Here is a 15,910-nt window from a genome sequence, read left to right on the forward strand (position 1 = left end):
TTAGCTGATTAAAAGTAAAAAAAATCATCAAACTCTTCTTAAGAATCGTGAAACCAATTTTATAATGATTATATAACTGTTTATACAGTTAAGCTACCAAATTTAAATATTGTATATAATAATATTAGATTGTAAATATACTTTGTTTAAGTAATAAAAAAAAGTTTGATTTTCAAAATATTTAGATACTTTTTGAACTATTAATAAATCTTAAAAAATGTTCTAATAATTTATATAAACCATTTTATATTCAGTAAAATATCTTGACAATTTAGAACTATAGAAGGTTCCTATTAGACAACAATCTTGGTTAATTAGTTGTAGTTCAAAAACATTAAACATTCAATAATCACCTAAAATATTATTTTCTATATTAAAATTTTATAAATATAAAGAATAATTTTAAGCTATTTATAGACATTTGAAATTATCTATTATTTTTTTATCATAAAAATGTTTAGTTTTGGTCAAAATCTTGAACATTTAAAACAATATTCTTAATAACTTATTCTTGTAGTGGCTTGAATATTTTAAAAGTATATTCGCACCTATTTTTATAGACTCAAAAGTGTAATTTGATCTATATTTTGGCAAAAAACAATACATTTTAGTTATTCTGTTCTAGTTTAAAAAATATTATACACGGGACCAAATCATTTACCCATTTTGTATATTGATATTAATAATTAACATGATCATATTTTTAAAATATTATTGTAATTAATAAAAACAAATAAAATATCTGTAGAAAAAATACAGGCTGATAGATCTTAGCTTTGAATTATTTATTGTATACAATAAATTTATTCATTTAATTCAAAAGTAATGCATTTATTACAATGAGCTATTCAATGACAAGGTACACTAGTCACCTATTATACAGCAAAATGAGTTTCCAATTTGTTTCCCTTAATTATGTTATTGTTATATAAACAATTTTATTTCTAATATTTTGACTACAATTTTCAGAATACAACCATGTGAAACTGTTTTTTTTTATATTAATTACACAATTACACATTGACACAATAACAAAAAATGAAAACAAATACAAACTATTTATGTAAGTTATCTATTTTAGTTATAAAATAACAATTTTTCTTTTCAAATTGCCTATATAAAACCCCTTAAAAATCAAGTTTATGAATTTTGATCGATTTCCTTAACAAATTCAACAGTAATTAGTTACATCTACTATTAATGCAATTTTATATAAATGAACATTAGGTATACCTACATACAAATTTAATTTGTATAAATCTAATAATAACTTGTGTTGAGTAATGCGCATATTAGATTTTGCGTTTAAAATATGTAATTTTTATAAATAATTATGCAGAAAGCACATTTATTAGTAAAAAAAAAAGGTAAAACATGAAGCTTACTGACCATTTAGAATTTAAAGAAAGATTGTGCTTATAAATAAATGTGATCTTTTTAATTATATTTTAATTTTAAAATAGGGTAAATAAATGTTAACTAAGCATTAAGTCAACCACTAAAAACATTTTTTTTCAGCTTAAGTCAGTATGGCTCACTGCAATTTTCCCAGAAGTTCCCTGTTTTGATAATGCCTGATTAGATGGTACTTAATTACAAATTCATATTTAAATATCAATTAAAAATTGTAATTAGTTAATAATTAAATGTTGAATACTTAGATTTGCTGTAATACATTAACCTACTCATGCATGAAAATCCTATTTGAATTTAAAATTTTAACTTTACACAGAGTATATTATGGTATTTTAGAATTGAATATCTTAATATCGGCATAAAAAAAAAATTGCAAATTAATGTGTAACTATTACATAAATATTATAACATATCACTTCACCAATTGTATTGTATTAAAATAATAATTGAAGTCTCAAGTTTGATTAAAAAGCATACTGAATTCACAATTTGAATAGTAATTTTAATATTTTTAACTTTTAGTTTTATAATTAGTTAAGTTTACTATAGCATCATCAAATAATAAGCATTACACACAATAATGTTTAATGTTAAGAACATAGTTAAGTTTAAATCAATTTCTTTTTTATACCAATGTTCAAGATTTAATAATATAAATTGATTATACAATATTAATTTAAGCTAAAACAATTTAATATAACAAAATATTACTACTTATTATTAGAAGAGTAATCACTAATTATACTTCCATCTAAAATCATTTTGCGATTCCAACCAAACTACTTTGAATATACTGCATAATACAGGCATGACTAGACTTCATCCACAGTGGCAGCCTAGCTAATGACTGGCGCCACCTTAATGAATCAAAAAATGCCTCATTCCTCCCTTAAATTGGTATGGGGTTTTTTTCTGAATAAAAGTTGAAAGCCACTAGATTTAAAACTTAGTTAACTGGTGCCTTTCAAAAATTGCAGGGGCAGCCCAGACACCTTAGGCTGCCACCGTAGACACGCCTATACTGCATAGTCTGTGTAATATTTAAATAGTACTCCAATTAATGTTATATATACAAATGAGATGAATGGATATTTTTGATTAGTATACAATTTAAAATGCTGGCATAAAGCTTTTATTTAAGTTACATTACTTTATATAAGATCAGATTTAAAATGCAAAAAAAAAAACAAACATTTTTATAGGTGTAATTATTAAGATTTAATAAAAGATTTGGCTTTCAGAGTAATTAAATTGTACTAACAGAATACACTAAATATGCTGTATAATTAAGTAGGTATTTAAATAATGGTTACAAAATATATAAATTAAAAAAAGAAAAATGCAAAAACTAGTCTTTATAGAATAAATCAACAGTAGTTAATAAGATTTATATTATTATATAATATATAGTTGAATAAAAGGATGCTTAATATATCAATTGGTTATTATACAGATATCATTATCATCTTAGTTATAAAAATAGGTATTTATCATTGATGATGACCACGCCTAATATAATTAATAAAACTATAACTTACCTTGCCTTTTTCACCATTTGACTATGCAATCCATTGTAAGGTTCCACAGCTAGGGTTTGATCTTGAAGCGGCATACCTGTAATTATTTAAAAGAAAGTTTTACCAAATTTGTTTTTTACTTATTCAAAATACTTACCGTTGAGTTGTGTCAAAGCATACTCGGCAGTGGACGGTTCCATAAAGTCAACCGTTGCACATGCTCCACCAGACTTAAACATTATAGTACCACAAGGCAAATTCTTACTGTTAATAATCTGTCTAAGAGAAGGCTCGTCTAGTCCACGAATATTTCGAATAAACAGCAATTTACTCATGATGGATGAAATGTTGTAAACTAAGTTTAGTGTAAAAAATTTAGGAAAGGAATTTAGGACGGAAAAACAAAAGGATGAAAGAAAAATTAAACAAAAAAAAAAAACACCGAATAAAACAATTTTTTAGGAAAAATGAGATTAATGGAAATAATTTTTACAAGGATATCGAAACCGCTGATAAGAAAACGCAACGTTTTTCAAATATAACCTCAAATACTAATACTTTTCTAGGAGCTAGTGTTAAGACGAGTTGTACATAATCATTGAAATTTAACTATAATACGCGATAACAAACGTCATGTCCGACGAGGATAACGCCACAGAATTTATTTTGTGATAACGAGAATATAATTGAGTTCAGTTTTCAATGTTCATTTGATTGATAAGGATAACACTACAGAAAATTTAAAATTTTGTTGAAATTTTTAGTTTTTTATTTAAACGATTATTGTTGGGCATGTTTATATTCGTTCAGTTTTCAGATTTATGAATCCACAATTATGGAGACGTATTACGTGTGCAATGGAAATCTAGTTAAACGAGACACTGAAATTGGTAAATAAATAAATTATATATTCTAATTTATAAACCAAAATAGTACATTTTTTTAATTTTCAGATTCTAAAGATATATTTGTTATTGAAGAACCATTTGAAACATATGACAATAATATTATTCAAGATGAACCGCCACAACTTGAAGCTGATATTCTTGAAGAATCTAGTAATTTTATTAAATTATTATTACCATTGATTATAGAATATTATATTCTATAATCAATGTTATTACCTAATCAACATTGCATATCATATTTGAGTGTGTTAAAAAAATTTGAGTTTCTAAAAAACATTGTTAAAAATTGAGAAATAAAATAATATTAATGTATAGGTTGCATGGGTTATGAAATAATACAGATATAATTCATTAACAAAAAATTAATAATTCAATTGTAGCCCTCAACAAATTGTAATGTATTTAATAACAAGGTTGATGCTAATTAGTATTATTCAGCATAGGTGAATGATTTTTAATGACATCCTTTGATGTCTCGTAAGGAAAATTCAGAAATTCAGGAAAAAATATTTCCAACCACAGTGATGTGGTTATCCCTTGAGATGAAAACAGAAGTGGTGAATATATTATACTGAATATAATTATTATCATTAAATTGAAACATATTTTAGGTGTAATAAAATAAAAATTTTGAGTTTTTCTTTAATTTTGGTTAATTTATTGTATTTTAAAATATTTGGTTTTTGAAGAGTATTTTACTCTTCATAGCAAATTAAATACTTTGGTACAGAACAAGAAATTAATACAGTATATCGAGCACGTACAAAAAAAAGTTATAATAATCAGTATTCCATTTATTTTTTTACTTATATACGACATCCTGAAATTTTAATAGGGGGATGAATCCACAAAACCTCTATATATGCCTAATCTGTGGTGCCAAATGAATAGCATTTTTTTATTAATTTAAAATTTATTTGGCTTAAATAATTAGAACATATTAAAATATTGTTATTAACTACTAAATTATTATAATATAATTATGTTATACATATTCTAAGCTACTAAAAATTTATAATTTTTGTTTCAATTTAAGAAATTGGGTTAGAAATATAAAAAATACTATTTGTTTTTATAAAGGAAAAAGAAATTGTCGAGAATGGAGTCAATATGAAACAAAGATTCTTTTGGATATGTTTAGACGAAATGTTACTCAAGTAGGACCGATGAAAAAATTTAAAAGTAAACGAGAAATGTTCAAATGTATAGCACAAACAATATCTACTAAATTAAACATTACCAGAAGTGCTCATCAATGTGAAAATAGGTATATTAGTTATTATTTTATTTAGATTTTTAACAGTAGAGTTTTGTGTTTTGTAAGATGAACTGGATTGGTTTTAGATATAAAACGGTGGTAAATCAACGAAAAGTTGGATGTTCAATATTACAAAAGTCTGTATCAAATGTCAAAAATAAATTAAATGAAGAAGAAAGATCTCAAAATGATGTATCAGCTTCAGTGTCAGCAGATCATGATTATAATGGACAAAACTCTGGAACTAATGGTTACATACTACATTCAAAAATTATATATTTTGTTTTTAACAAGTCATGATTGACAACTTTCAAGAAATATAAATCGTCTGGCTGTAAATGTTTATAAAAATCTTTAAATTAATTATTGATTTTAGGTCAATGCACTATGAAATCCTTGAATGAATGGGGTGTTGATGATACTAAGCTTTTAATGGAATTGTACAGAAAGAACATTTCCAAAGTTGGACTGGAAAGAACATTCAGGACTAAATTAAAAATGTTTGAGTATATAGCAGATACCATTAATAATATACTAAATATCACAAGAACTGCTGAGCAATGTCTAAATAGGTATATCTTATGCAATTTTTATCATTTGAGTTAAAAATAATAGTACTTTAAATTAACTTAAAATAAAATATATGTTTAAGATATAAAACCATATTTAGAAGAAAAAATTTTAAACAAAATAGATTAAACAATGATATGTCCATAAATAACATAGTTATAGAAGATAATTTAAATAACAGTGATAATTCAAACTGTGATACACATTTTGTTGATGGTAAGTTAATCACTAGTATTATGTAAATTATGTTTCTACTAATTTATATTTTATCCACAGATTTGTATGAATCTGAATTTAACACTCACATTTATGATGGAAAAACATTAAGAAAGGTTGTTAAGCAGCCAAAGATAGTTCCTAAACTATTACCCAAAGAGCCTGATACTAGTCAGGATACAGTGTTAACAAGGACTCTGAGGGAGATTGCCAACCAAAAAGAAAAGACGCTATTAAAAATTGCAGCAAACCAAGAACGTGCAGAAGAACGAAGGCATCAAGAAACTTTGACACTTATCCGACAACTTGGTTATATTTTATTATCTTATTTCTAGAAAAAAAATCTTTAAACAATTGAATATTATAAAAATTTTATACAAAAATTTTACAAGATAAATTCGGCATAAATCTACAAATTAGTATTCAAATTTAAAAATAAAAACATTCCTAATTATAATATGTTGGTTTTTACAATATTTTATTTTTTAAAAGAGTTAGGTATAAGAATTTTATTTTACAATGTCTTACATACTCATTACTCTTTTGAAAATTAAAATATTGTTGAAAACTTACCTTTAAAGTTGATAATATATCAATTCAATATTAAAGCACTCACAATATAAAATTGATTCTATTGAGTGCATATTTACTTTGTTGTGTGTTTGTAGTAAAGATAATAAGTCAGGTGGCATCCTCTTAAAATCCTTCATTATGTTAACATTCTACTACACATCATACATTCTTTAGAAATTATTATCATTTTTAAAAAGGAAAATATTTATACTTGAAAAATGAGTTAAGTGTACAAGTTGAACTACAAAGATTTTTTTTCTGACAATCTTTATTATAGTATTTATCATAAATATCTGACAATTTTCCATGTAAATTATACTAAAATTAAAACATGATCTTTGTGGTATACTCTGTATAAATAACTTTGACTAAAATATTGTTTATTGACCATAATAAATAATGTGTGATATTTATTATAATTTAGGTGAAACTATTGTTCGATACATTGGAAATCAACAAGGTGTTACATCTGAACAGCATTATTAAATGATAATATATTTTCAAAAAAAATTTGTGACTTACACATGTTTTAAGATTCACTTATAAAAACAGTACATAATTTAAAAATATTTTGTGTATTGGCACAAGTATTTTATTCTTCAAAAAATGTAATGTTTTGATACTAACTAAAAATCAAATTATATAAACCAAATTTATTTTAACAAATATTACTTTAAATGAAGATAATGAAAAATAATATCAACCATTAATTAATGTGTCCTGCCTTTATAATATGTATTTACTATTATTTTTATTTTGTAGAAGAGTTATATTTTTGTAAATATAAGATTATTAAAAATGTAATTGTTAATTGTTAAGATGTGACATTTATGTCATCTCATGTTCTCATTGGTTCTAATTGAACAAACGTTTCATTTTATTTTTATATATTTATAAATTAAAAATATATATTGTTTTCCTAATTTGTCTTATTTGTTATCCATACTAATTTGTATTATATTATTCTTAGATCAACATTTTATATATTTTTAACAATGCAAAAACATGTGTCATAAGACAAAAAATTACAAAGTTAATAGTTACAAAAACATAAAAAGTTGTGGAAAAAAAAAATTACATTTTTAGTTACTTGTATTTTTTTTTTTAGGTATAAAAATAACACTAATCAGTCATATATAAATACAAAATCAACTTTTAATTGTTTACTTGTAGATAATACAACACGCAATATACTGTTATTTCGTTTTATTTTATAGCTTTAAATGGTTTAATTACATATTTACATGGAAAATAAACTTAAAATTACAATCGTTTAATAACTATATTCACATTAACAGGTCCGTATTTAGGGAGAGCAGCCGAGCACCGCTGTAGCTTGGTATTGTATCAATAAATATTTTTTTTTTTTTGAAAGAATTTGTACTATAATACAGGCGATACATCCATAATTTGATTGCGTCATGAAGACTAGAATAAGGAGACTAAACTCCGCTTCTGATAATGTCCCGAAATGAGTCGCCCAATTTAAAGGCTATGGTGGTTCTGCTGAAGCTAGGATTGCTACTTTAACCCACATAGTATAGGGATTATTCATGTATTTGTATTTTTTGTAAAATATATGCATTATTTCAAACCATGACTCATGATACATTTTATAGCTCGTAAAATTACGCATTCATACATTTGCATACGTGTATATATATATATATATATATATCAACAATGAAAGAAGAAACACTGATTGCATTATTAGCTGTTAAAATAGGAAATCACAAGAGAATAATTAGATTAATATAAGATATTATTGAAGATTTTACCAATCAGCAAACTAGAAGACAATTATTACCATTGTACCTATTATATTCATTTTTGTAGATTTTTTTTTTGCATGTATAATATTATATGTTGTTAAAATGTTAAATCAAGATTTTAATAATAGTAATTAAAACATGAAAAATTAACAAATTAAAGCGAAATAAAGAAATTTTTTTTTGTAAAAATATATACTTTATTTTAAATATTAAAACATATAATAAGAATTATAACTAAAAATGTATTAAGAGGACTCTATACCCTCTATGATATCCCTGTCTTAAAAGTATACTGAAAATGTTTCATTTTTATTTCTTCAGCACGACTACATCACAACTTATCAATGCTTAGTTGACTGGCTTACTACATGTTATATTTAATGCCAAAAGTGTATAAATCCGGGAAATATTTATTAAGTCTGCTTATTATGTCCTATCATATGTAAATTGTAGAAGTTCTATAAAATTAAAAATACCTCAGCCCCTCTATAGTTGGTGCTTTCCCCAGGCACTCCCGCTTCCGAATTTCGGATTCGAACCAAAGGCTTTCGTTTGTGCTACGTTTGTACGACTGCACCCCCCCTCAGAATTTTCGAATTTAAATTATGCCATTTGTTTGTGCTGATTTGTGCTTAAATTTCGTTGTTTTGTGCTGCAACCACTAATTAACTACCTAGGTACTAGAGATCAATAGTGAGGCCATAACGCAACCTCAACTCATATTTTATAAATAATAATTACTGCCTTCTTTCGATTTTATTTAAAACTAGGTACACTAGGTATTCATAGAATATGTTAAAAGCAATAAAAGCATACATACAAATATTATTTAGGTTGTTTTTTTTTTCAATATAGAATTTCCGTATGATTGAGAATATAGTTTAAAATACAACTCGTTTCACTAGTATCTAAGGTTGCAGCACAAACGATGAAACTCAAGCACAACCCAGCACAAACTAAAGTCCTTGGTTTGAATCGAAAATTCCGAAGTGAGGGTACCAGGTAAATGCATCCAGTATTATAGTTCATAGCAGTGATGTAGCTAGGATTTTTTGGGGGGAGGGCTGATAAATTTTCGTAAAGTACAATTTAAGATTTTTGTAGTGGTTTTCATAAACCATTAAAAATTAAAATAATTTTAAAATTTTCTTGATATTTCAAGGGAAAAGAAAGGGTTGCAGTCACTGGTTCATAGAAAGCTGACAACATTAATAATTTACATTGAACATAAATAAGTAATTATTCCCAATACCTCATTATCTTCTATCGATGTGAAGTATGAAAGTGAGTGTGTATAACTTATGCTCTATAATGATTTTTAAATAATAATAAACAAAACTACCCCTAATCACTTAGGTATGCATTTAGGCAATAATATGCAGACTAGCCTCCATATAGTATTACTAGTATCGATATTCGATATTACATATAATAATAATTTAGCATTTTTCTAACACGCCTTATTAGTATATCGTATATGTAATATACCTTCTATTTCAATTAAATGTCATTAGGAAAAGACAACTTGATTTACATGCGGAATATGACTTATCTATATACCTTATTTAAAGACAATATATATATTTCGACACATGAAAAACTTTAAATTTAAGCAAACTTGTTTTTAGTATTGTGATGTTCTTTAATATTTTTTAAAAATTCAATCCATCACTTATGCTTATCACTATAAAGTACTTGTTTACATATACGTATATCCAATTTTAATATTAAGTATTAAAATAAAAGTAAAATATCAACATTTTTTTTTTCTAAACGGTTGATATTGCCTATTTATTGCAGGCGCGGATTCAGAATATATTTACGGGGATGGGGAGGCCAAGTACGTATCGTATTTAATCGGCTACAAGAAACAGACATCCTAAAATTTACCTGTGTGACAGAGTTTACGAATCCACACCTGATTTATTACTAATTATTAATAAGTTATTAGTTATTAGTTATTAGTTATTACTATTAAATTTATGTATTCAAATTACTATATTATTAGTGCAACTATTAAATGTTAGATACTATTGTTTTAAGGTCTGGGGTTAATGGAAAATGTATTTTGATTTTTTAACACACGTTTATCATTACTCATATTTTGCATAATTGCAAAACAAAAAGTTTGATTATACTGTGTCATCAAATTCGAATTACATTTTTCAAAATGCAGGACTTTAAAATGATATTAACATTTTATAGTGGTCAGTGGTCACTAATAATATAAAATAAAATTAAGTAAGGATTTATATGTAACTATGGCCTGGTTTTAATGCTAACAATTAATTGTAGAATATGAACATATTTATGCATAATGCATAAATAATAGTCAATAGATATTATTGTCTCTGAATAAGTTAATGTGTATATCGTAGGCCATATGGAAAATTAGTTTTTTTGCAAAAAGACTAGGCTTTTTGAAATGGGGTAGCCCGTTTGCGAACTACTTATTATTTTTCCAAACAGCTTGCTGTTTTTCAGGCTCATTGCATACAGACTAACAGCAGTTAGGCCTTTTAAGAACTACAATAATTTTATGGTAAAATCATTTTAATTATTTTATTTTAAGGGTTATTGATAATAATAGAGTACAATATAATATGTAACATATATGTAACATGTAACATTATTATTTATTACTTATTCATTTTGTACAACTGTTGACTATTGATATTGCTAGTTTTATTATATATTACTAACAAAAAAAAATATATATTAAATTATATTAAATTCAATTAAATTGAAATATTACAATATTAAAAATTATATATTATATAGGTAATATTTAATATTGTAATATAATATTTTTTGTAATATTTCAATTAATATTTTTTTTTTTTTTTTTTGATAGTATTTTATAATAAAACTAGTAATTCAATAGTCAACAACTGTACAAGTAATAAATAATGTTACATGTTACATTTATGTTATAGCTTAAAATTAGCCAGTGGACGCAGTCGAACACTCAAAAACCCGCCGCCGTGCGTAACTTTTAAATACAAAATCATATTATTTATTCTTTAAAAATCTACCTGTAGCTTTATCTGTATTCAATGTCTCTGTGATGTGTGTCGGTTCATAAATGTCTCTGATAGAAAATACATAGGTATTGCATAGAATTGTCTTGCAAATCATCAAATGCAATAATTTTTTTTTTTAACTAACCTTTTGTATAAAATGAATTAATATAGAATATTTATTTTTAAATAAATTGGTTTCTGATTTGTGATATTATAAAAACATATTTGACAAAACCTATAACATTTAATAATTATTTAATAAATACTTTCAAATTTATTTTTTTTATAGTTGTATACTTGTATCTATTTATTGTTTGGGACTGAAATAAATATGTCTTCAAATAAAAAAATAAAACTAAGTTCATTGAAATAATTTAGTATTGCACCAGTTGCATGTTCACCAGATCAGACAGTCGAATCTTCAACATTACAAATTCTTGAACCACATACAACAAAAAAACGTTCTTTATCGCTCAATATTAATAAATTAAATACATTTTTTGTCGGATTTATTAGACCCCCCCCCCAGAAAAAATTGAAAATACGCCACTGCTTTGAGAAACGCTGACCTAGTACATTACATATATACTATTTACCAATTTATTATTTACGGTAACATACCGAACAACTAAGACATTATTATTGGTGATATTGAAGATAATAAAAAGAATATTTCACCTCAAGTATTTCCTAATCTTTATAAAATGATACAACTTGCTTGTTCTCCTATCTATACATCAAAAAAAAAATTTGATCTGGGTCTGTTTGGCATCAAATATTTGTAGCCCCCCTCAATATTTCACAGGATCTCCGCCTATGTTTATAACATATTGAACTTGTATTCAACAGTTATTGTAACTATCATTACAATGTTGTATTTTACTTAAATATACAATAGGATTATATTAGCTATAGAAATATAATTTATACGTATAAGGAAATGTTGATAATTGATTATTTAATCAGAATTATTTTAAATATAAAAAAATGCATTATGTTAAAAATCAGGCTCTTATGACTTGAAATAAGGTGTTTAACAAGTATAATGATAATATGTATACTTAACTCGTCATGGATTCCTTAATCATTGAATTTATAAATATGTATTGTTCTAAAATATAATAATTGTTTCAAATATGAAAATATGTTACTCTTATCACTATTTTAAGTGACAACTGGTTTTCAGAAACAAGAAGTATTATAAAAACCAAAAACCACCCAGCTTTCAAAAACTATATCTCGCTAAAAAATTAACAAAAAAAAATAATTTGAAAAAAAACTAAAAATTAAAAATAAAATAAAAATCTATACATAAATTGCTATTCATTAATAATAATAAATAATTGACTTATTTAGAATGTGATGTTAACAATTTTAAAATTAAACGCTATTTTAATAAACAATATTTTTAATTGATACCTGTATTAATTGATTGCAAAATATTTTCATACTTTTCAGACTTTATTTGGTCCTAATTTAATGGATATTCGTTATCTTGCTTATTATTTCAAGAATGGTCTTTTTTCAGAGTCTCTAAGGATTTAATACATGATTATAATTTATAATAAAAATTAAATTCACTCTAATATGTAATAAGTATAAGTACAATATTACAATATAGATAATAATATGTCTAAATTCATTATTTCCTATAGCTGGAAACGGTGAAGCTATGAGTATGGACTTTTGTTAGCAGTTTCGTTTTATCGTTTTATGGTGTATATAAGTATACTAATAAAGTATTTTGTAAAATTACTAAAATTCGTATTTTAAAAAGGGGCTCAAACAGAGGCATATTACGGGCACAATAAAGGGAAAATTATTTTTGAGTGATTCAGCCCCTTAGCCCTTCACCCGGCATTTTATACCACTATTGTATTTTCAACTATCATAATGGTTTTCGGTAGTGAATTGAACATATGTAGTTAGTTCCTCGAGGGATCAAAAATTAAAAGCTCACAATGCTTTTCAAAATAATTTTAAGTTATTTTAAGTTATTTTTTTCAACATTAGATAAGTTTTACTATTTATCGATTTTTTTTTTTTTGGTAAAATATTTGATCCCAAGTGAAAAAAGATTGAAAATAAAGTATAAGATTCCTAATAGTTGTTCTTTTAGCAATAAAAAACCATTAAAATCTAGTCGTAATTATTTTTAAAAACTAAATAAATTTACTTACGGATCTAACATTTTACGGCATTCCTCCAAATCCTTAAGATTAGCATAGCCTGTTGGATCTCTGAAATCAAATTCATCATTTATTACACAGTTATGTTTGATTATTTTATGTACCACATTTTGTTTTGGATGGGTACATTTAATGTTACTGTGTAATGTTTACGATTGTTCTATTTACCATGGTATAATTATTTTATTATTACCTTTTCTGTATTCTTTTTATATTTTTTAAAATGTCTTTTCTGTTTTCCTCATTCGTCTTTGTTGAAAATACGACTGGTGGTTGTGGAACAAAATTTGTGACTGAGGGAGAAGGTTTATTATATACTATTATCAAAGGTTCTTCACTTGGTTTGTCCGTATTCAGTTTTGTCGCTTCATCTGGTATTATTTTATGGCTAAAATAGATGGGTTATAACTATAATAAATAATATGGACATTACACGATTCGATTCGGTTAGGTTCTCATATCAAATGGTTAAGTTGTAGCGAATCCTATATGCGGAGGATTGTGGAGGATAATAAACGTATTCAGTGCATAATATGTTTTTATATAAACGACAATTAAAAATATGCAGTAATTATGTACAGCCGTAAAGGTATGTTATTAAGGCGTTCTCCTGAAACCAAGCCCAGATTATGATATTTTAGGCCCAGGGACAAACATTTTTAGGGGTCTATAACTATAATCAAAATATTGGTGACCCACAAATAAAAATATTTCAGACAAAAAAAAAATTATATTTATAAATGTATTTCTTACTTTTTTAAATATAAATATAAAAATGTTTGTATAAATAATTGTTTATGTTTCTTTTGATATACAAAATATACTATTATTATATCCAAATATTTCTGATTTAATAAAAAAAAAACATACTAGGTATTACTAGTAGGTATTCGCCAGGGGCCCACTATTGTTTGATATCCTTTGTGTGCCCGGGGCCATGGCCACTCCTGTCCCCCTTAATCTGGGCTTGCCTGAAACTCACCAGAAAGAACTGAAAGGTAGTTATCAATTTTTTCGATTGCACTTTGGCCTGACAAGCTTAGGAAGGACAATCGAATGATATTATTTTTCATAAATTTTTATTTCGTAATTTTTATTTGATTTAATGTGTACTTGTAGTATTTATTTGTGTTTTTCGGCATCATTGCTGGTACAGAAACAACATTTGTGTCTGAATAAGGTTTGAGTATAGGTATTCCGGTTATCTTAGCAGAGTTTATCACATCGTCTGATAAGACATTTTTGCTGAAATGAATGAATTAGAACTATCATCAATGATATCACATGTTTCTATTACACGATTTAATTCAGTTAGGTTCCCATAAAAAATAGTTAAGCTGTAACGAATCTACGTGCTACATATAAAATCATTTTTTTAAATAGTTTAATAGTTATTATAATTTATAGTATTAAACTATTCCTTAAACCAAATGAAATGATTTCTAATCTGACAGTTATTGTAATTTCGTTATAATATATACATAATATGTAAATATATGTAAATATATTATATTTAGATTCTTAAATGTATTTACTTTTTACATTTACGCTTTTCCACCCACGCAATCCACTCTTTAGTTTCTTTATCTCTGAAACAATTTTATTGTTATAAAATTAATATTTATATAAAAATCATGTTCAAATTTATTGAAATTATTTTAAATTTATTTTTATTTTAACTTCAATTGCATATACCCACAATGATATATACATTGAAGTATTTAATGAAATATTATTTATATTATTTGTTAAGTCTTTTTCATACTCTTTTCTATAACGGTCTAAAGCGTATTCTAAGTCTGCCTTCTTCTTGTTTTGATCCGTTGACATTGGTATGTCTGAACAAATTGACGATATATATTTTGTATTTACTGGCTTCTTCAAGCTACTATTAAATTGTCTACACTTGTTTTGTAGTATTGCCTTGCTAAAATGAAGTTTTTAATGACGATAAAGAATATTACAGTATATTTTTAGTTAATCGTTATACAATTAAATTCAATTTAGTTTTAATATGTAATTAACTTAAAAAAAAAACTAAATTAAATTAACTTTTCAATTAATTATCACAGGTTTACAAGGATTTGGCTGTTAAAAATTTAATAGCTAATTTATATGTATTTTTTGAAGCTGATTTCAAAATGTTTTCTATCAAGTAAAGTTCAAAAGTTATACCGTTATAACTATTTAACATTATGCACAAATAGTCTACGAACAGTTAATTAGTTATTAAATGTTGGGTATCGTTATTGTATTAATAAATAGTTACAATTGACAACCATATCTTAATAATGTGTAGATTATTTATACATTTTATCATAATTCATTCATAATGAATAAAGGTATATAGTGGTTTTTATATTATATACCTAAGACATTATGACCATATGGGATTGTCAATTACGGAAAAACTGATAAAATAAGCTCGGAGGTAAATGTGTTTATTATAACTTTATTTTTATCGTTTA

The 15,910-nt window shown here is 25.1% G+C and overlaps 2 protein-coding genes across 4 annotated transcripts in view; one reads left to right on the forward strand and one right to left on the reverse strand.

Annotated features, from left to right (window-relative positions):
• Positions 1-3,374, reverse strand: part of LOC113549886 (insulin-like growth factor 2 mRNA-binding protein 2) — a 49,320-nt gene extending 45,946 nt beyond the window's left edge. For 2 of the 3 annotated variants that reach the window (XM_026951389.1, XM_026951387.1), the window contains exons 1-2: positions 3,091-3,373; positions 2,955-3,030 (exon numbers count right to left, since the gene is read on the reverse strand). In XM_026951389.1, the coding sequence (XP_026807190.1) occupies positions 2,955-3,030; positions 3,091-3,268 (254 nt within the window). In that variant the 5' untranslated portion in view covers positions 3,269-3,373. Of the gene's footprint in view, positions 1-2,954; positions 3,031-3,090 lie in introns of all 3 variants that reach the window. The other variant, XM_026951388.1, reaches the window with a different exon arrangement.
• Positions 3,375-3,768: 394 nt separating this feature from the next.
• Positions 3,769-7,200, forward strand: LOC113549887. Its single transcript, XM_026951395.1, has 8 exons — positions 3,769-3,823; positions 3,887-3,991; positions 4,922-5,108; positions 5,186-5,349; positions 5,476-5,671; positions 5,752-5,885; positions 5,946-6,194; positions 6,883-7,200. Exons 1-8 carry the CDS (start codon positions 3,769-3,771, stop codon positions 6,942-6,944), a joined length of 1,152 nt encoding a protein of 383 aa, XP_026807196.1. The 3' UTR covers positions 6,945-7,200.
• The last annotated feature ends 8,710 nt before the right edge of the window (positions 7,201-15,910 follow it).

Source organism: Rhopalosiphum maidis, chromosome 1, assembly GCF_003676215.2.
Source record: "Rhopalosiphum maidis isolate BTI-1 chromosome 1, ASM367621v3, whole genome shotgun sequence".
Taxonomy (NCBI): Eukaryota; Metazoa; Arthropoda; class Insecta; order Hemiptera; family Aphididae; genus Rhopalosiphum; species Rhopalosiphum maidis.